Here is a 22,876-nt window from a genome sequence, read left to right as displayed (position 1 = left end):
GTCATAACTCCATACAAAAAATAAGGCTTTTCGACCGTTTTTCGACTGGTTTGCGATAATAATATGTANAGAACAGTAAAAGGGCTTCACCTGGCACCACAAGCGGTGTCAGAATTGGACCTCAAAGGATGCCACCATCTCCGAGGAATACAGAACTTCCTTCAGTACGAAGAAAGAAAGCCGACAGTGTTAATAGGCCAAGATAATTGGCATCTTCTCGTCGCCCGGCAACTCCGAAGAGGACCGACACACCAGCCGGTAGCCTCACTGACCCCATTGGGATGGGTATTGCACGGGTCCTCAACTAGAAACTTAGGAAGAAACGTGCACTACGTCTACAGAGCCGACGAGATAGACGAAGAAACGACTAACTTCAGTCAAAGGCGACAAGTTCCTACGTCACAGTATGTAGCAAACGACGCTACACCGAAACAGTTCAACGCTTCGCACAGATGGTCCACCAGACCGCCATTTCTCCGAGGACCCCCAGAAAGTTTGCCGCAAGAGAAAACATCGAAAAATAAACAGAAATATCCGCAGCGACCGTCTCCTGCCAAAAAAAGACAAGCAACAGTTTTGCCTACGTGCAAAGAAGAAATTGCCCTGAATAAACCGTCAGGCGCAAATCGAAGATCATCGCAAGATCGGCGGGAGACTCCACGAAATAGAAACCGGCGGGAGCCATTAAGACTCCCAACACACCGGCGGGAGCCCCATGTCCGGGGAGCTCCTTCGAAAGTAGACGACTTACTATTAGTTGTCGACCGCAACTTACCTCGCAATACTTGGCCCCGAGGGAAAGTCATCGCTACGTATCCGGGACGAGACGGAATCGTCCGCACCGCAGACATCATGACACAAGGAGGTGTCATGCGCAGACCTACGAAAAGGCTCGTCATCCTACCTACAGAAAAGGGGGTGACAGAACAGTAGTCAGTCGTCGTGTTAGCGATTTGGATGCAGCGACGACACGAGTGCGCCGCTGCACGGCGGGAGTATGTTCACGACGACTACGAATTCTTCCCGCAGAACCCTAAAAAATATAAAAGAAACCGCGGCAAATACATATACGCGCCTATAGGTATAGATAAGTCATAAATCATCGGCGCGCGGCAAGTACTTGAAAAGAAAGAGACAGTGCGAGCGCGCAAAGGACAGCAATAGCACGCGCGCCCGCGATAACCGACCGTAGCGCGTAAGAAATAAGGCTCATATCCGGATGCCTTAAAACTTTGTTTACGAGTCCCGCGCGTTAGAGCAAGTACTCGCGTCTTCCAGAAAGCGGGCGAACCGTCGATTTTCTAGTTAGTAGGCGAGCTGGAGCGGTATATAAACCGGCCGCCGGACCGATCCGTCATCAGTTCTACTCAAGACAGTTCTCCGAGCAGATCAAGAGTGAACCTCCTCCGACCGAAGAGCTACAAGAAGACTTCTCACCGCGATAGAAGAATAGTGATTATAGTGACGACTTCAGCATCAAAACCGGACACCGTTATTGCTTCGTGACTTCGGATACGTTGCACCGTATCGACGCCGTCCTTCGACAAAGACGAGTCAACGATCCACCCACCGAACTTCAGTGTGCAACGACTGGAGACACCGTCTACCGGAGTGCCACCGTATACAGTCCACAGTCTACAGTCCACCGCATCATCGTTTTCACCGCGTCCGTCGACAGCCCACTCCGTGTACCTACTCCGCTCCGATTACCCGGTCTTCGTAACCGTTCCGTATATTTTTGTGACCGGATAAATAAACAGTCCTGCACACTAATGTATCGCGCGGACGTGTCGTAGTAAATTATCTTACGTAGGTAGGTACACTAACATAATTTGACTTGAATTACAAGTTTTCAAGTCAAAATCACACATAACATACGAGTAGCGTTTACGAAGCTACGTTCGTGATAGTGTAAGATTCCTCAAACACCTTTTAATTTGAAAGGATGCTTCCAAAAATCTCTTCAGAAAGTCAGGAGGAGTAAAAGTAAATAAAGTATTCCAATATCTAAATTATATCTTGAGATCCACCTATTGTAATAAGTTACTTATACATAGACTGTCAATTAAGTCGCAGCAATGCTTTATAAATTTAGAGATAGAGACAACAAGCACTTGCGCCATCATCCCAAAACCATTCCGCTTTGGCCCCATCATCTCACGTAGAAAATTGCCATTCCACAACACCATGCAGAGTTCAACGTTCTGTATCAAGAAATACTACCGTGTACCGTAAGTGTAACCGAAGAATAGGAAACCCGGGTCGAGACACGCATCAAAAATTGCCCACTCATGATAATTCAGTTACGTGGGAACACTACGGTTCATATGCATATGGCCATATGATATTGTTGTATATTGTCGTTTTACAGTTATATGTAGAGTCGCTCTGGCTCTCTGAATGCTTTTCCTTTTGACTTTCACAAGTTATTCGGCTGCATTACAACGCGGTATCATTTTGTTTGAACGAAAAAGTGTTGATGTAATTTAATGGTTGCTTTTAGCTTATGGAAGCATATTGCGTAAGAGGTAGAGCTTAAATATTTTTTATATACAATTTCAGATAGCGATCAGTGGACGTACCTACTGATCATATAATACTTATTACATACAAATAATATAAATATCTTTATAATTTAATGTAACTGGATAAATTAAATAACGTTTCATTATCGTTTCTGTAACACACAAAAAGTACAAATAAATTGCTTAATAAGGACTGATATATTGAGACCGATTTCTTGCTAAAAGTATTAAAACTTGTGTTTAGCAATCCTTAATAACCACCAACTAATTTGTAAATATGAAGTGTTGCGTACTCGTGAGTAAAGTTATAAATTTTTGTATGCAAGTGCCTATTAAATGTCGGCATATCCTTCCGTTTCTACGTAGATAGTCGATCTAGATCTATGTTGTAAATTATTTCAACATATTGAACGCTCTTTATCTGAAAAGTAGTCCAACATGAATGACTAATCATATAATCTGACAAAATATTTGAAAGTAACCTTCTAAGGAAAACGGGCTATAAATTTTTAGATTAATTTGTTTATTTATATCCACTGTTGAGGCTAGGATCATAAATTAGAAGATTAGAAGCCGTGATTTACATAGCAGCGACCTATTTACATCAGATACAGTGAGCGTCAAATAGTTAGGGACACCCAAAGTAGCCAATAGATTCGTAACACGTCTTTGTTACAATTGGAATTGTTTTTGTTGTCAACTTTTCACTTTCACGAACCACTGTACTATTTTTTGTATCCTAACTAACATACAGGTACTAGGAATTATCATCACTTTCTAAGTGGGTTAAAAGGTATAATTTAATTGTACTCGTATACGGTACTGAATAAAATGTACCAGGCAGTTATTATAAACTCAGTCACGGTGCGCAGGTCGCTACATTTAATTACGTTTTTAATGAGTTTGTTCGCGACGCCGCAAACAGACCGTGCGGACTTGTGGTCCAAAAATCCAAAATGACTGAATTTTAATCGGCACAATAAACTAGGTTTAACTACAAGGTCAAGATTATCTTCATAATATTGTGCGATCTGGTGAAGGTCGCGGGAAGAGCCTGGATGCGGGCAGCGCAAGACCGTGCATTGTAGAAAACATTGGAGGAGGCCTTTGTCCAGCAGTGGACATCATTTGGCTGAAACGCACGCACGAACGAACGATTGTGCGGGAAAATTATATTTCTGGAAAATACGGAAACAATTTAAAGGCGCCAAATATTGCGAGATGTCATTTGTTGCACTTTCATTGCGGATATCGTAATTCATTCTGCTACTTAGCAGAATTTGTCCTCTCACTGCAATATACTCGTCATAACTTTCTTTAAGTCGCCTGTTTGTCACCAAGCCGGTATTTCAAGCTTCCACTTTATCAGAATTATCATCACCGTGCTGAAATTAAACCTCGCTTGATTTCTAGAGCAACTATTCTAGGTATTTAGCAAATAAAAATTGTTTAACAAAATTATACAAGAAACATACCTACTCACTGCTCTCAATCTTGCCTGCCCGAATGACTTAAGTAGATCCGTTAGCTACAAATTAATCAAAACATCGCCGATAGAAACTGGTGATACCACGCGGATGACTCAATGGATTTACCTTTGCCATCCAGTTTTACCAATTAGGTATGTGGTTTGGTTTGTCTGGGTTTGCTTAACAAAAAAGTCATGCTGTGGTTATGTTTATCACGTAGATCTACTTACGTATTCCAAAGCGTTCTTAAGTATTGCTAATGTTTAGTAAATTTCACTTATGTCGTCATTAAATACTATTAGGAGAAAACTACGAGCAGCGAAAGGACTTAAACGATGCTTAACTTTTTTAAATGTTTTACTTGACCAACTTCAAAAAAGAGGAGGTTTAATGAGTATTTTGCTGTCGAAAACTTAAACCTTTCCTCAAAATGTAGTTAGTACATCTGAGTAGTAGTATAATGCAATTCCTATTGTACTCGTACAACAGACCCGATCTCCCAATACTCATTAAATAAGATCTTTAAACATCATGGTGCAACTGCAAATCTGGTGTGAGTCACCCCATGCCCCGCGATTTGCTACNGATTTGCTAAAAAACGCTACATAATCAAACTCGTGGGTTAGCTATAAACTTAAGACATTGACTCATCAAAATGCGGTTGGGGAGTTCGTTAACTCTGGCCAATGCATTGTTTTAGCTTTTTATTCACGTCCAAGGGGCATAACGAAGATATAGGTTTTGTTGTAGCTGCAGGAATGGGCAGCAAAAAACTTAGTGCGTGGTTAGGGCCCATAATTATTCGAGTTTGCGAAGATTTATAGCCTTGCAACAAGGAATTTTGACTTGGATTAAGCATCAAAAACTTTGCGTTTAAGACAAAATACGGAATCTGAACAGCCTTCATAATGTGCGTTCATAAACGCGTTTTTGAATAAGAATTTATTCATAATATTCAGTGCATGTCAAGGTTGTTAATTATTAATAAATAATTAATTTAATAATACATGCAACGTATGTGATGTCAATGTTATAAAATAAACAAGTCATCACTGAAGGAATATTTTGTTTAGGTTCGAGATTCGAGATCAATATTACGGTGTTTACAGAACCTTTTGTATTTATTTCTCGCAATTCTAAGATTTTTCACTTTATGAAAATCTGACTATTAATACAAAATTGTGTGTAGTTAAACCTAATGATGGCTCGTTGTAATATCCAAAACTTAATTCTACTTTTTGTTTATAACTTGATGGGCTAACTTATTGGCTACAGTCTTTTACAGCTTATTAACTACTAAAAAAAAAGCGCAAAGAGAAAAAGTGACTTGCGATGACCTTTTATGTAAAATAATTTTCAATTAGGTACCATAATAATATTACTAGTAGGTACGTACCTCTGCCTAGACCCTGTGATATACGTTCGTTAGATATATTCCCATACATCTATGTTAATAAAATAGCGAAGCAATACGATCTCGAATCGATATCGAATGTTACATTGTCTACAAGTCATCCGTCCTAACTTCTCTGAAACGCGTTTTCATAATATTCCCAGAGAAAATGGTTAATTACTAAACATACGGGTAGAACTCACACATTTTATATGGGTGTGTAAAAGCCAGAATGTTGCAGACGAACAAAAAATTTAAATCGTGATGCCATTATCAGCGCTCCAGTCACGTTCTGATAACTCTATGCCCACCACACTTCCACCACACCTGTGGCATCCAGACCTCTTCGCTTCGTGACCTCTTCTTACATCTAAACAAACAGACCCAGTGTCAACTTACTTGAAATAAAACCGGTCAACGGGACTTGACGCCACACACTCAAAATCACCTATCACACAACACTTTAAATAAAAACCACACTGAACACGAAATCAGACGTTACTTTCAATTTCTTAACGTAGCTTCAGTTCATAATTTGTAGCTTTTAATCGTTTTAATACAGAGTTTTTCAGCAAGTATGGTGCTGCTATTCCTCTGCCGCGCTATACGAGTTTACGTCCAGCGACCGTGCGGACACCGACTGAGCAGTCAGTGACACTGCGCATGTTCTCCTGTCCCTTTCGCACTACTCGTGACACGGTACGAGCGACGGAGATGACTAATCCGAGGAATGTGCGGACACCATCAGCTACTGGTTGTGCAGCCGTCTCAAAAGTGAATGATGGTGTGCCGTGCGTTAGATAAGGACGGAATACGTATAGCCTTTGGAAGGTTCACGGTGAACATCTGGCAACGGCGCGTTGGAAATGTGGAAAAATGAGGCTTTCGTTGTTAAGGTGCAGTTCTTACAAAATGATTACTTTTTTCAAAGTAGTTATCTATAAAAAACGTCAATATACTCGTAGTTAAATCATCAAATTTAACTTAAATTATATTTAAATAGTAGCTTTCCTTGTAATTTACCCCTGGGAGTAAACCCTAGAAATATTCTGTTTTAAAACTATCCAATTTATTAACCAAAAAATTATAAGAAGAGCCTTTAAATGTTTCGGATATTAGGTAATTACCTATACTTAAGTAATTTATGTAATTTTACACTTAATTAATATTTTGAACTTAATTTGTTAGCTATTTAACTTAATGACAGCTAAAATTCAATTATTAAAATAGCACTTACCCTTAATTGCTCCATTGCAACGTTCTACGAACATGAATCTTTACACCACACAATAAAGTCTACTTTCCCTTAACAAAAATCTTTTCCAACATTGTATGCACAGTTTAAGTGATGAAGTTAGCGCAGCTTAAGTTGGGCAACGCCGCGAACACAGGTTAACTTTGAAGTTGACTGCAATAGATTAGTTTGCGAATTGTTTACCAAGAGGAGGGTGTGTCGCTCAGAGATGCATTTAGTTCTAAAATTAAGCAGTTTTTAACTAAATAAACGCATATTTTCAAAGAACAAAGATGCTCGCTACGGAGTACACGTTGGAACTATGCAACGTGTTCCATTCTGGACAAGTAAGTGTGTTTTAAAATTGTGTTGACTCTTGTGTAGTGTAGATGTGTGTATTTTATACGGGAGATGGTTTATGTTTTGGTTTTTAGGGTTCCGTTCCTCAAAAGGAAAAAACGGAACCCTTATAGGATCACTTTGTTTATCTAATTATTGAATTGCGTACACGTCTATCTCATGTTTAAAGTAAGAAAGTAATTTGTATCAATTTGGTTTTCAGTGTGTGTTATTTTTTGATTTGACATATTACAACTTTAAACTTGTGCCGCGGCTACCTATGCTATTGGGTCAAACTAGTAGTGGACAGCATAAAAAGAAAGAGATTAAAGATACAATTTGACAATAGTCCCAAATTCGTAGTTGGTTTTTTCTTATCAAGTCTCAAAACTACGAAATCGGGGCACTACGAAAATTCGTGTTTACTCTAAGACGTAGCTCGTTGATATCTTTTGTATGTGCTACGGCGTAGCAGGTTTGCTTATTATTTAAAAGTTTAAATTATGAAACAATAACTGATTATGACTATGACTTTAAAATGATTTTAAATGACTATGATAATAATTAAAATGACTCAGATACTAAACAGTATAATACACCTGTATTATCATGACATTTTGTTCTACAAATATAATTATTTGAATTGGTTTGATTTGATAAATTATTATTCCCTGACTAGTTATGTTTTTATATTAAAGAAAAAAGTTGTATCTTCCTTGGGCAATTAATTATTATTTTCCAAGTATTTTCAATTAATACGCGGTGACTTTGTTTGTTACTTTTTCACGCCTAAACAGCTGAACGAATTCGATGAAAATTTCGTATTAAAATATTTAATCAGCATTATTTTATTTTGTCTTTCAGGTGGAGCCTGGTAGCTTCTTCCAGCGCCTCACTGGGGGAGTGAAGACCGGCGTCATACTCAAAGATGTGTCGTTCACGACACACAGCGGAGAGGTCACGGCTATCCTTGGATCGAAAGGTACAATACAATATTATTTCCTATAATCCTAGGTATTTTCTCATTCTGATTTGATCTTTAAAAACTTCGTACAATACTGACTTGAGTTGCACCACCTGTCTTTAGCCGTAACTTTATCGATAACCGGTGTATTTTGTATGAAATATGACATATTTTTGACGTTTGTTAAAGTAAGATGGTGTAACTCAGCCTTTAAACTATTGTAGTGGGGATGACCACACGGGTGACACGGAAAGATACGCATTATCTAACTATGAAGTAAGTATACAAACTAACGCAACCTACCGAGGGGCTCTTAAATACTCTAACACAGTCGCTACTGTTTTTTTTTCTTAACTGAGGGCCAGTCATCAGGAATCTAACCTGTAACCCATTTAGTAAAAAAGTTTCATCTACAATCATTTAATCACCTTCAGGTAGCGGCAAACGCGCCCTCCTCGACGTGATCGCCCGGCGAGTGCCGTCCAAAGGCCACATNTAAACGGAATTTCGGAGGTCTCAAGTAATTATTTAGATATCTTAAATCAAAAATTGGGCGGTTTGATCCATCAGATTTCCGACGTAAGAATAAAGGAGATAGTAATCCTGACTTATTTTTGCATGAGCGTGCAGCGCCTGATCTCAGCATTTTGTTAATTTCATGAGACATTTCTGAGGATGACGTGGTTTGATAACGCTGGATACACGCTTTAGTAAATCTGTATATAGGTGGAGCACTAATGAATGGTATGCGATAGCCAGACAAGGTAGCTATAATATTATTTGGTGCTTCCAGTGCTTTCCATGCTTGTAGATATTTACTCACCTGTCCTGCCCGAAATTTACCATTTTTTATTTTTATTTTGCTTGGTAGGAGCGCGTTTCGTTTGAAATCTAGGTCTGTCTGTTCTGCGATTGGTGGAATTTCTGTGAGCATATGTCGAATGGGTCCTGTCCCGATTCTCCGACGATGATGCAGGGGGTATTTTCCTTTCCCTTGGTGCAGACCGATTTGTGAACGCTGATGTGGGTATATTCCTTCGTTTGCCAGGAAAAAGCTTGGATACACCACCTTGCTCCTTAACAAATTCTGAAAGTTGAGGTTCGGCAAATAAGTGGGTCTCCGATGGAGGTATTCCATGAAGCAAATCGTTCAGCGTCTTATTTGTTGGTTTGTATATGCCTCTTCTTTGTTGAATCACTTCAGCACGTTTGCCACAAACATATTGCAGGAGGGAGTCTGAGGTTTTACGAAAGGTCGACTCTGAGGTCAGAAAGTGTTTGCTGATGTGTGATTTCACTGAAGGAGGAGAGCTCTTATATATCTCTTGAAATGTGTGACGTTGCTGTAATAGTCCATGTGTGATGGCTGCAAGACATAGGTCCATTTTCTCTAATATAGAAACAAGTTGCCAAGTAGGTGTCACTGTAGCTAAATTGCCATTCACTTTAAGAGAAGTAAAGGCTGGGGTTGCCTGAAACGTTTTTTGTACGTCAGCATACCGGATGTTTTGCCAGCTTTCAGAATTAAACCTCTGACAATCACAGCCTTGTTTTACTAGAGTCTCGTCGGCTTTAGTAATCTTGGCTTCAGATTCTTTGGTACCCGGAGTGAAGTCTTCAAGTGGTTCCATCGTAGTATCCTCTTCATCCGCAACAGCAAAATTATCGTTATCACCTCCAAAGGATGGTGGGCGCCAGCTGTCTTCAACATTCCCGGTATTAAGCACCCCTTGGGGCTCTTCACCATTACTATGAAGTGGCGTTAAGGTAGATGAGCAAGGAGAGTACGCTGAGTCAGACGGGACTCCTTTGTTCAAAATCGTGTTCACATTTTCGTTGGTAGATTGAACTAATTGACAAAGCTTTTCGAGCAGAAAGTTTTGTTGCGCCATAAATTCGCTCATCCTGGGTTCTTTAGAGACAGGTGATTGGACTGGACTGTGAACTCTCTTTGAAGCTCTGGTACTAGCGATAGACTCAGATTCAGAAGCGGGAATGTGGTCTCCTCTTAAAATTTTTGAAGCTTCATGTCGCGGTAACAATTCGCCTTTAATTACGTTCACTGCATCAGGAAATTTGTTATCCGGGTGCACCGGGTGAATTTTGGCCATAATTGTCAGGGGAGTGTATATGAGCGCTCGCCCTATAGGCCAATTTATTAAAATTCGTTTTATCTTCCTATAGCGGCGTTCACTGAGAGTGTTTTCCGAACTATGGGCCCGGGCGAGTTTTACAGTGGGGACGGCAAACCGGAGTCTGCACTCCAAATCGGAGGATATGGACTCTCCGAAAAGGTCAGCGTAGGTGGGTGTATTGACGACCCAATCCCTCCAATTTTCTGGGTACACTTCATCCAGAATGCTTATAACGTTCTTGAAAAAGACTTCATCTTCAGCTGGGGGATCCCACTGGGACAGACGTCCCATAGTAGATTGCGCCATCTGGAAATATTGTTGTCAGTTTAGGCGCAGTCGACATGTCGTCTGCGCTGTATGAGCGGCAGACGACGGGCGGCTGGACGTTTGCGTAGGTGACGCGTCGTCTATTGGCACAGCCGACTGTCGGCTGTAAGTTTTTTTGCTTAGGGCTTTCCTAGCAACTTACATTCCGATATAATATTGTGAGTTTGCCGTCCTGGGAGCGAGCAATCACAAATTTCACGATACTATAATGCAAGGCTTTCTTGCATTTTGGTAAAATATATAAACTTTAAAGAGTACTTACATTTAATTTCTTCTATAATTTTTACACTGTACTTTCGTGCGTTCACTTTGGAAATCCAAGACGTACTGAGCAGCGACGCCAGTCGCCCGGCGCAACAAGTCAGCGCGCGCGCCGCTAGGTGGGGGTACGGTCGCGCGGGGAGGGTGTTGAGGTAGGGATATCGTGCTGTCTCGCTCTAAAATCCAAGGTGTTATCTCACACACTTAATAGTGGGTCAAGCGTAGCTCGGACACCTAAATACGACAGTAACATTGTTCCATCGCGCCATTCTGTGTAGGTGCATTAGTTAAAACCTTATTTTATTACAGCAGGAAACTGGCCATTGATAGTCGCGAAACGAAATTTATCGCGCATGCGGCCTCGAAGCGCGAAATAATAAATTCCGGCGCACAATGCATTGCGCAAGTCCACCATGGGCCATGGCTGTGTCGCCTTCACGCCTATCGATGCACCATGGAGTAGCTAGTTTCCACCAGTAGTTCACCATGGTGTTTATGTTGTCGGTGACTCCCTTGCCGATATATAGAGAAGACTAGCTTTCCGCCCGCCGTGGAATTTTGTCTGCCACAGAAAAACGCGCGCGTCCCTGTTTCAAAAACCGGGATGAAAACTATCCTATGTCCTTTCCCTAGTTTACTAGTTTTAGTTTTTTACAGAGTTACTTTCGCATTTATAATACTAGTATAGATAATATAGATTAGTATAGATATCCATATTAAAAAGATGGTGTTGGTTGCGCCAGCCCTCCTTTTAATTTACCTAACTTATAATTAAGATCTTCTTACTGTAGGTACTTACTATTACAATTAGTTATTCTTACCGGTCGTTGTGAAAATCCTTTGCCCAGCAGTGGACGTCATTTGGCTGAAACGAACGAACGAACTGCAATTCACCATTTGTGCCTTTTTAATGTTTTGAGAAACGAAAACAACGTTTCATCATCATCATCTCAGCCATAGGACGACCACTGCTGAACATAGGCTAAATACCATGCATATCAAATATTACGAGTACAAGATTTGTAGTCTCATGTCACGAAAAATCTAAGGATTCGCTGGAAAAATCGAGTTATGAATATTCAAAATTATCACATTGTATGGAAGTAGACATTATGACTCATTAAAACGTTCACGCTGATTGAGCGCCATAATTAACCACTGACTTAGTAGATTTTTATGGCAAAATCGTCTCTATTACGTCTACATAAGATGCCACAGTGTTTAGTGTGATGTGCTGTCGTCTGTACGATTATGCACACTCAGCACACTAGCTGCGCCTGCGACACGAAGTGCAATTTGTTAATAATATAATTAGCTGGGAGTAGCGTGGTAAAGCAGCAATNGCTTCTCACTCACTAAGGTTTGTATTAAGATCTTTTTAACACCCTCTTCAATATGAAGTAGGGTATCCAAAGGCGTCCCCTTGAAGCCGAAGTATAGTGGCTCAGTTTCATTGAACACCGTTGGGTTTTCTTTGGTAGTCCCCGCCCTATGGTCTTTATGAGGTCCTGGAGGGGACAGTCCCACATAAACCACTGGAAGTCCCCGTCGGCCAGCGGGTATGGGCAAAGCATTTCCTAAAAAAAGTGTGTCTAAAGGCCACATCCTCCTGGACGGAGTGCCTCTTGAAGAGGAGCAGTTGAACAACACGTGTGCGCTGGTGCGGCACTCTACTAAGCTGCTGCCGGGCCTGACTGTACAGCAGACGCTGAGCTTCTCACTCACTAAGGTTCTTATAGGATAAGACACAAATATTCGAATAGTACAACAAGACAGAGACTGCCCTTACATTGTAAACATACCTCCTGGCCACACCAAGCGCAATGTTTGCAATAAATAAATATCCTTGGACATTTTACATTTTGAAATTTGGCATGCAGGTCCCTTAGTAAACTTAAAGCTTAGTTACAACAGGATATTGCGAAATTCCAACGGGAACGGGAGTTAGCGGGAAAAAACATTTGTATGAAAAAATCTAAACCGCGTAAGATAGATGAAGGGGGTAAAACGGGATCCACGCGTACGAAGTCGCGGGCGGCCGCTAGTACATACATATTATTACATATAAAACACCCAGTCCAATACAAACAAATATGTTTATGCACACAAATGTTTGTACTGTGCGGGAATCGAACCCGCAAGTCCCGCAACCTCCGGAATAGTAGTCCATTTCGAACCACTACACCAAACGGCTGACTGACAATGTGCATAAAGAAGACTTATAGTGAATGGAGTGAAATTCCCTGCAAACCACTCTGTTTCCGAAATCACAGATATCTACGGACAACCCGAAGGTATTCAAGCCAGAAGTAAAAGGCATCACTTGAACAAAAATGCTCTATCATAGATCACATCCTCGTGTTAGATTGTTATAATTCCGGAAAACTAATTTTTGATTGCCGATATCCTTTTACCATGTTTCAGTCTGGCTTTGTCACAAAGCTAACAAGATATTATCAAATTTAATTTTCATGCTCTTCTTCCTAATTTGTGTTATGACCATGAAAACTACCTCACAAACCCGTGTTAGTGTTACAACACAAAAGTGGTACGCGAGGATACATTGTTCGTAGAGATCGGTGAGAGATAGCTTAAACAATGTGAACCCACAGAAAAGAGGGACTGATACGTTCATACACAGTTTTAATTCGTTCATCATGTTTATTGTTTAACAATCATGCTGACATAGTTTTCGGGACAAAAATAAGTATAAAATCAGAAAAACTCGTAGAAGCCGAGGAAAACCATATGGTTACCAACCAGCTAATACTTACATAAAGTATCAGTCGACATTTTTCTATTCATTCGACTCCCGAATGATATCGAGTGTACGTGTAGAATAAAATATGAATGAATTATGTAATAAAGCTTTTTAATCATTATTTTCAGATCGAAGGCTATCTGAAGTCGTCAAAAGTGAAGCAGGTTATGGCTGATCTGGCGTTATCACAGGTAAAAAAATACCGGATGTTATGAAAAAAGATTATACATACTTAGTTGTAGTAATCCTGTAATTAATTTAGCTTGTATTCGTAGGTGGCAAATAAAAGCGTCACAAATCTAACGAAAAGCGAGTATAGAAGGCTGGTGATCGGAGTCCAGCTTATAAGAGATCCAAGTAAGTCATAAGTCATTTATTTTCTGCAAATAGGCAGGCTTTTATAAAGCGCTTTTAGCGCTTGTAGCAGGGAAGCGCTGGACGCAGGCCGCTACCAATCGATCAACATGGAAAGCATTGGGGGAGGCCTATGTCCAGCAGTGGACGTCCTATGGCTGAAATGATGATGATGAAAGCGCTTTTGCGACGACGAAGTTGTATAGCCTGATTTTATATTAAGAATTACTAAAGCTGGATGTAGGCCGCTACCGCTACCAAACGGCCAATCTGGAAACCATTTGGGGATGCCTATGTTCAGCAGTGGACGCCCTATGACTGAAATGATGATGAGCTACTACATCTTACATATTATATACTTACATCGCCTGAAAGGCCCTTAATCAAAAATTGGTTCTTTTCAGTAATATTGCTTCTGGATGAACCAACATGGGACCTGGACCCGCTCAGCACGTATCTAGTGATATCGATACTGTCCAATGCGGCCAAGAAGTACGGCACTGCCATCATTCTCACCATGGAAAAGCCCCGATCAGGTCAGTAATTTTACTATACTCATTCTAGGAAGCAATGTGAAAAAAATCCAATCAAGTGTGAAATCATTGAATGATTTTAATCTCAATATCGACGTATAAGAAGAATAAGTAACTAAGATAAATGTATCAAATTGATATAGATACCCTAATTAAAATCTCTCATTCATAAAGGTAGCAAGAAGGCGCTGGATGAAGGCCAACCGGTCATTGTGGAAGTCATTGGGGGAGGCCTATGTTCAGCAGTGGACGTCCTATGGCCGAAATGATGATGATGATGAATTAAAATTGCATGCACATTAACGGAACATCTACTTAAACAGTGTGACCTCTGTTGTAATAAGTTCTATTTTGCATTGTTTATGTTGTCGACTGTAATTATAACATGAAAGTAGGTATTATGTATCTACAGTCATATCGTTCAACTTTTACCTACTTTTCCAAAATAATAAGCTAATTGTAAACAATAAATTAAACACTGCGCTGCGACTTACTTTGTTTAAGACAGTTTGAACAGCTGCTCGTTAACATAACAGTTAAATTATAACATGCAAGTGGGTCACTAGACTGGACTTTGTTAATTAAGTCAATATTATGTGAATATTATAGTATTTTAATGTATTTCACTGTCGAATATTGGCAGTGTGAAAGATTTTTTAATTGAAAAGTTAATGAACGATCAACATCAACATTAAACCATCAACAGAAAGTGTTAGTAAACAACAATATAATCATAAATTAGGTACAAAATATTTTTGGCCTAGGCTAGGATCTGAAATAAAATTGTAATTAAATACCTACCTAATAAGTACTGCCAAAAACTAGCGTTTTGCGTTTTTGGCCAGTCTTATAGATTTACTCTTGCAACAAAAATCATTTCCCAAGTGCTTCGTCTACCAAAATTTTCTAAGTCCTTATTCGCACCCTTCCGTACAAGGTGTTCAACCCACCTACTAACTTTCTTAAAACACCATTTTAGAAAACAAATACCTACACCCTTTTTCATTCCCGCCCATTCCAGACGTGTTCCCATTCACAATTATTAATACCTACACCCTTTTTCATTATTCCCGCTCATTCCAGACGTGTTCCCATTCACAATTATTAATACCTACAAGCTTTTTCATTATTCCCGCTCATTCCAGACGTGTTCCCATTTACAATTATTAATACCTACACCCTTTTTCATTATTCCCGCTCGTTCCAGACGTGTTCCCGTTCCTGGAGCGGGTGGTGTACCTGTGTCTAGGCGACGCGGTGTACGCTGGGCCCACCAGGAACCTGCTGGATTACTTCGGCAGCATCGGCTTCCCCTGCCCGCAGCTGGAGAACCCGCTGATGTATTACTGTGAGTTCCTATTAGTGCCAGAAAGTTTTCTATTCTTTTCATTACTGTGAGTTCCTATCAGTGCCAGAAAGTGTTCTGTATTTTTCTAAACGGAAAATCTCTGAGCCTGTATAGGTATCGCACCTGATGGAAAATGACGATAAAGCCGAATGTGGAATCAAGCTTCACCCAGAATTCACAGCCACAGGACTGGCTATCTTACCTTCATTGACGAAACACAATGCTTAGTTAAATTTGGATCTAAGACACAAGTTCCAAAATCAGTTTATCTGAAGTTCCAAAGAGGCGCCTTTATCAGCGAGGAGTGAATCAAACAGATTTTTTTACCAGAAGCGTCTCTCAATAGACAGACAATTTAACTTGAGTTTGTTTGAAACTGCAAGACTTGCAACAACATACTTAAATATTTCGAATACCCTGTACTTATGTATACTTTTGATAAAATGTCCACAAGTATAAAACCTTCAATTCCCTTCAACAGTATGCCTATCAACCGTGGACAGGAGATCCCGAGAACGGTTCATAGAGTCCAACCACCAGATCGCGGCCCTGGTGGAGAAGTTCAAACTGGAGGGCCAGGGCATCATGCAGGGCCACATGACCGAGCACAGTCGGATCGTGAATCCGAATAAACAGTATGGAAAGCCGGGGGGCGTGCAAGTGATTTGGATGTTGTATGTGTAAGTGTCATCATCATCAGCTTAGCAATCGAGACCTCTGCTGGACTTAGCCCAATAATGCACTGTATTATCCTATCTTCGGCTTGTCTAATCTAGCCTCAATTTATTAGCGACTTTTCGCAACACTACCTACGCGTCCTACCCTACACTTGCCGTGTCATGGCCTCCACTCAAGATATCGTATACCCCAGCTCGGTTACCGGATTCTTAGACAGATATCAGGCAAATGCTCTGGACTGGAAATATATCACTTATCCAGTCGACTTTTGATGACAAATTAATTTATTTTTTTATGTTTCGCAGGCGCATGTTGGTATCAATATTCAACTTCAGGAAGAACGGACTAAAGCAAATGTTCATGAGGTTATTTACATTACCACTTTACTTTTTGATATTGTGGCTATTCTACAATGAAGCTAAGGTATGTTTTATTAATACAACCCCTTACATAAGGGGTTCCCATCCTATGATGAAAATGGAAATGGTGGATTTATTTGGATTTTTGATGTTTCCAGGATTATCAGAGAGCTTTTATAACTAAAAGTGGCCTCATATTCAACGCCATGGTGGGAACTTACTTCGTCAGTATTATGAATACAATTTGTTTGTGTAAGTATGGCTTCATCACACACCATCACAACACACACAATCTATGATTTTAGCAGCTTCTGAACAGCGAATCTGTAAATGATGTCAATATATTGAGAGTATCAACTAGGTACCCAATCAGAGGATAGAAATTCAAAGGATTGGAATAGGAGCCTTTAAACGACATAGAATAAGACACAATTCGCTTGCAGATGGTCCATACCGCACGCGGTACTACCAGGAGTCACAAGAAGGTCTGTACAGCGGAGCCAGTCTACTGCTGTCTTGGAACCTCGTCTCGCTGCCTTTCTCCTTCATCAGCACCTTTGCTTCAGCAGCTATCATTTACAAGTAAGTGTGAACATCCTTTTAAAATGAATAATCTGTAAGATTAACAACGGCGACAATCCTAGAAAAATTATCTCATGGAATATCTAAATAATAAACTGATAGACAAACTACAACTTTTGATCACAGACTAGTACCATCGTGTGCTTCATAATCCTTAAGGCCACACAAAGGCGTGCAATACTCGGAGTTTCCCTACGTGATCGAATCAGAAAATGAAGAGATCCGTAGGAGAACCAAAGTAACCTAGTAGTCGACCTGTGTGCTTACCATGAGTTTACTTTAAGTGTGCTCAGTTACTAAAAAATGACAGGAAATGTATGACAAATTGTACAGCGCCCCTAGAGGTAACTTTCAAGAACTGAAATCTTCATAGATTTTTTTGACGGACTCATTAGCAATGGTGTATAATGTAAACTCATGGTAAAGCTACAGAACTGTCTTTTGGTTAAAACGAACGATATCAGTACCTGAAAACGAAAGTAACTTTAACATCTTCATACTTAAGAATCAAAATCCCATTTCCCAGCATCCTCGGCGACATAACAGACAACTTGGACTTCATATACTTCGCGCTGGTGCTGTGGTCGTGCTACGTGTTCGCGGAGCAACAGGCCATCGCCGTGATGATGGTGGTCAAGCGCGGGCTGATCGCCGCCGTGGTCAACATATACATCACGTGCGTCTACGTCATGCTGGCCAGTGGAGTGCTCAGGTAAGAAAAATATACACCAAGATCAGAAAGGGCAGAAAAGTTCTCGAGTGCCGACCACGGGCCAGAATACTACGTCTTCAGGGGCCTGATCGCCNTCTTTTCATGTATTACTGTCAGTTCCTATCAGTGCCAGAAAGTGTTCTGTATTTTCCTAAACGGAAAATCTCTTATGCCCGTATTCACAGCAGCAAATCGAACGCACAGCGTTGAATAGAGGCTTGTTATTGGTTCACGTGTCACCCTGTGCGCCCACGCGCACTGTGAGACCTCATAGTAATGTTTGTAAATACGGTCGTCGGGCGTTAGCCTGTAGGTATCGCACCTGATGGAAAGTGATGTTAAAGCTGAATGTGGAATTGAGCTTCACAAAGAATCCTCAGCCACAGAAGAACTTTCTATTTGCCTTCTTCTGATAGAACAATATGCTAACGTAATGCTTAATGGAGTTGAATGTAGATCTAAGATTACAAGTTCCAAAATTAGTTTACTATCTGAAGTTCCAAAGAGGCGCCTTTATCAGCGAGGAGTGAATCAAACCCTGATATTTTTGCCAGAAGCGTTTCCCAAAAGTCAAACAATTTAACATGAGTTTGTTTTTGAAACTGCAATACTTGCAACAGTTGCAACAGCATACTTAAATATTTCGAATACCCTGTACTTATGTATAACCTTTGATAAAATGTCCACAAGTATAAAACCTTCAATTCCCTTCAACAGTATGCCTATCAACCGTGGACAGGAGATCCCGTGAACGGTTCATAGAGTCCAACCACCAGATCGCGGCCCTGGTGGAGAAGTTCAAACTGGAGGGCCAGGGCATCATGCAAGGCCACATGACCGAGCACAGTCGGATCGTGAACCCGAATAAACAGTATGGAAAGCCGGGGGGCGTGCAAGTGATTTGGATGTTGTATGTGTAAGTGCTCATCATCATCAACCTATAGCAGGGCTATTACTGGGTTTAAGTTTCCCCCAATACGCCTCACGTAACCCTGTCTTCGGCTTGTTTCACGTAGCTTCTATCAGCGACTTTTCGCAATTTCATCTAGCTAGAGGGCGTCCTCCACTCAAGAACTCTGACCCGAGCAGTTACCGGTCTTTTCTTCAGTTTGCTAATCTAGTTTGCTATATCGATGTGTTCTTTGGTTTTGTTTAGAAAGTATTGCGCGAGGGAAGGGATGGGATTATCTCTCTATACGACTTATGTATGCAGTCAACTATTGACGTCGAATTGATATAAGATTTTTATTGTTGGTCTTGATTATTTACTCTTTCTTGACTTCTCTAATAAAAAACATGTTTCGCAGGCGCATGTTGGTATCAATATTCAACTTCAGGAAGAACGGACTGAAGCAAATGTTCATGAGGTTATTTACATTACCACTTTACTTCTTGATATTGTGGCTATTCTACAATGAAGCTAAGGTATGTAATATTCATACATCCCCTTATTACCTAGTCGAGTAATGGGTTAGTTTCCATTCCTATGATGGAAATGGTGGATTAATGAAGATATTTTGTTTTCAGGATTATCAGAGAGCTTTTATAACTAAAAGCGGACTCATTTTCAACGCCATGGTGGGAACTTACTTCGTCAGTATTATGAATACAATTTGTTTGTGTAAGTACCTACAGTACATTTCTCGGAGAGTTTTTAGATGAGATAGATAGTTTTAAAAGTTCAGAAGATAGCAGATCGAAGGATTATGAACCTTAAATGACATGGAATAAGACACAATTCGCTTGCAGATGGTCCATACCGCACGCGGTACTACCAGGAGTCCCAAGAAGGGCTGTACAGCGGAGCCAGTCTACTGCTGTCCTGGAACCTCGTCTCGCTGCCTTTCTCCTTCATCAGCACCTTTGCTTCAGCAGCTATCATTTACAAGTAAGTACTCGTGAATATCCTCTTAAAATACACAATCTGTAAGATTAGCAACGGTGATAATCCCACAACATATCTCATGGAATATTTAAATAATAAACTCTGATAGACCAACTACAACTTTTGATCTCAGACTACCATCGTGTGCTTCATAATCCTTAAGGCCACCCAAAGGCGTGCAATACTCGGAGTTTCCCTACGTGATCGAATCAGAAAATGAAGAGATCCGTAGGAGAACCAAAGTAACCGTAGTCATAGCCCGCAGAATTCGCCCGCCCGTATTTCGTAGTCGACCTGTGTGCTTACCATGAGTTTACTTTAGGTGTGCTCGCTATCGACTGCGAAAAAAAATGACAGGAAATGTATGACAAATTGTACAGCGCCCCTAGAGGTAACTTTCAAGAACTGAAATCTTCATAGATTTTTTTGACGGACTCATTAGCAATGGTGTATAATGTAAACTCATGGTAAAGCTACAGAACTGTCTTTTGGTTAAAACGAACGATATCAGTACCTGAAAAAGGAAACTAGCTTTAAAATCTTAATACTTAAGAATCAAAATCCCATTTCCCAGCATCCTCGGCGACATAACAGAGAACTTAGACTTCATATACTTCGCGCTGGTGCTGTGGTCGTGCTACGTGTTCGCGGAGCAACAGGCCATCGCCGTGATGATGGTGGTCAAGCGCGGGCTGATCGCTGCCGTGGTCAACATATACATCACGTGCGTCTACGTCATGCTGGCCAGTGGCGTGCTCAGGTAAGAGCAGCAAGGGCCAAGTTTCCGGGTATGCATGCATATGCATGCATGAACTGTCGTCCTAGGTGAATGACAAACCAAAATATAGAGTAGGAGTCAAGTAAAGTTGCATTACGTCGCGCGCGTCGCGTAACTTATGTCGCTCACCTAGGACAACGGGTGACCAGACTGGCGAGAGAAGCGCATTCCTTGGAGAGGCAAGTTGACTTTTGTGACTGGTACCCACTTTCTTTGAACACGTATAAAATTATGAACTGAATAAGAGACCAACTTGTGAAACTGGGAAGCACGCCAAAAAGTCTTGGTCAAATCCTAGCTAATCTAAGGCAGGCCCGGTTACCGCCAAAGCGGGGTGGAGAGATGTGTTTGAATAGGCAATCGAGCGAAGAGGTGATGTGGAAATAACGAAATAATGATGTATTATTTAGTATTCAAACATCTCTTCTCCCTGGTTTAGTGGAAACCAGGTCTAAAATGGACGTTTCTTTCAGATCGTACAAAGGCTACGAAGACTGGCTCTACTACGTGACGTACATAACGCACACTCGGTACGCGTCCATCTTTATGCATCGCAGCATTTTCAAGCAGCCCAGATTCAACATCCTGCCTTATAACGACCAGGAGAACTGCACTTCCATCACCAGCCTGATCCAGACTTCATCATCACTGAACACCAACTCTAATGCCAACTGCCGATATGCCAGTGGGAAGGCCTTCCTTACTGAGAGGTTCACAGCAAGGAACTATGCTGGGGACATCTACACTTCTGGAGACTTCAACCTGGAATTCAACCTTGGGATTTCTTTCGCGTTTTCAGTCGGAATAATGGTCCTAAACAAGTTTCTATATTTGATACCTTTGCCCAGTTACATCACAGATAAGTTTAGGGAATAATTTAATTTTTAGTCGTTTAAAAAGTTCAAATAGTGCTATTAAATTTAAAATGTATAGTCGCCAGCAAACCAACTTGCTATAAAATTAGAAAATCTTCATTTTTGGTATCAATTATTTTGATAGATCGGCTTGCTGGCGACCGTATCCCGTATGTGTATAATAGAAATTATAATTTTAATTATTATAAAAAAATGATTTATAATAACTAATAAATAAGTGTTTGATAAATTAAAGAATTTGATAGGGTTAAAAATTTATTTAACATCATTTATTACAATATCAGTTTGTATAAAACGAAATGATGCTCATTAATAAATTGTGATTAAATAACAGCAGTAAAATGTGTTAGATAAATAAATAAGTATGTATACCTATTTCAATTTCTGCTTTTGAATGCGTAACCCTAGCCTGAGAAAAATTGAGCCTCGAGGTACAGTCAAACACCACATCTATCTGCCACAAAATGTTAAACCTTAATTGATTTTAAACCTAATTGAAACGACATACGGTTCCAAATTCATCGGGGAAGGTAGATGTGCTGTCACCTGTACCAAATTCAAGACATAATAAGGCGATTATGAGTCTTTTCATATTTTTTGGAAAAATTATACTTGAGACACATCTCTTAAACTACACAACCTTTACTTTAAAACAAAACGGTTATTGAGATGAAACAACACTGTTTTGGCGATTTTTTTTGCAATATAAATGTAATACCTAGTTTTTTTTTATATTTTCGGGGTCAGTTTAAATTACTATCAACTACCTCAATAAAATTGCACTTGTCATTCCTTTGATTTCTGACTGAGCTTTTTAGATTGGCGTTTTTTCGAGCTTTAGGACCGAGTACCAGCGAACTTAAAAATGATTAGCGATCCCTTATGCCTTATAACATCTTCAGCGGATTACATTTGTCAACATACTTACTATCGTAAGGGACGATACCGATTGACCGGCGCGCGTCGGAGCGCACTTACACGGCCGTAAAGAAAATAGTATTTTATTAACAGTTCTTAGAATCGTAATTGCTTACAACTGATTAACTGACATTTCAATCCGAAATCCGGAAAAACGCGAGCATACGTCGGAAGCTGATCGGCTCCGAGCGTATTCCAGCGGATACGCGCTCCGACGCGCACATTCCATCGCATTTTTGGCCGAACGGACGCTGCACTGCGCGCCGACTCGCGCCGGTCAATGTGAATCCTGCCTTAGAGTTCTTGTAAGCGAGTTTCGAACAAGGCAAGGGATTGAGCTTCATCACAACTTAACACCAATTTTGTAATACGTGCGATTTGCACCAAATATTTTTATAGCTACCTATTTAATATATTTTTATTAAGTGACCACCCGAAAAAACGCT

The 22,876-nt window shown here is 40.4% G+C and overlaps 2 protein-coding genes across 3 annotated transcripts in view; one reads left to right on the top strand and one right to left on the bottom strand.

Moving 5' to 3' along the window:
• LOC114354287 (ATP-binding cassette sub-family G member 8) overlaps positions 1 to 6,054 on the bottom strand; it is a 72,012-nt gene extending 65,958 nt beyond the window's left edge. The window contains exon 1 of the mRNA XM_028306586.1: positions 5,787 to 6,054. The gene's annotated coding sequence lies outside the window, so the exon portion shown is untranslated. The remainder of the gene's footprint in view (positions 1 to 5,786) is intronic.
• A 760-nt stretch (positions 6,055 to 6,814) lies between these two features.
• Positions 6,815 to 22,365, top strand: LOC114354285 (ATP-binding cassette sub-family G member 5). 2 transcript variants are annotated; one of them, XM_028306582.1, is made up of 14 exons: positions 6,815 to 6,968; positions 7,825 to 7,942; positions 8,359 to 8,412; positions 12,246 to 12,376; positions 13,537 to 13,599; positions 13,684 to 13,765; positions 14,167 to 14,298; positions 15,503 to 15,643; positions 18,692 to 18,890; positions 19,282 to 19,399; positions 19,502 to 19,595; positions 19,724 to 19,862; positions 20,434 to 20,619; positions 21,111 to 22,365. In XM_028306582.1, exons 1-14 carry the CDS (start codon positions 6,915 to 6,917, stop codon positions 21,511 to 21,513), a joined length of 1,914 nt encoding a protein of 637 aa, XP_028162383.1. In that variant the 5' UTR covers positions 6,815 to 6,914; the 3' UTR covers positions 21,514 to 22,365. The 2 variants fall into 2 exon arrangements, with proteins under 2 accessions (XP_028162383.1, XP_028162381.1); XM_028306580.1 differs by lacking the exons at positions 18,692 to 18,890; positions 19,282 to 19,399; positions 19,502 to 19,595; positions 19,724 to 19,862; positions 20,434 to 20,619 and adding exons at positions 16,125 to 16,323; positions 16,627 to 16,744; positions 16,839 to 16,932; positions 17,124 to 17,262; positions 17,789 to 17,974.
• The last annotated feature ends 511 nt before the right edge of the window (positions 22,366 to 22,876 follow it).

The sequence above is a fragment of the Ostrinia furnacalis genome, unplaced genomic scaffold, assembly GCF_004193835.3.
Source record: "Ostrinia furnacalis isolate ACB-3 unplaced genomic scaffold, ASM419383v2 OfSCF2036, whole genome shotgun sequence".
Taxonomy (NCBI): Eukaryota; Metazoa; Arthropoda; class Insecta; order Lepidoptera; family Crambidae; genus Ostrinia; species Ostrinia furnacalis.
Note: the sequence above shows the minus strand (reverse complement) of the source record. Positions and strands in the feature narration are given on the sequence as shown.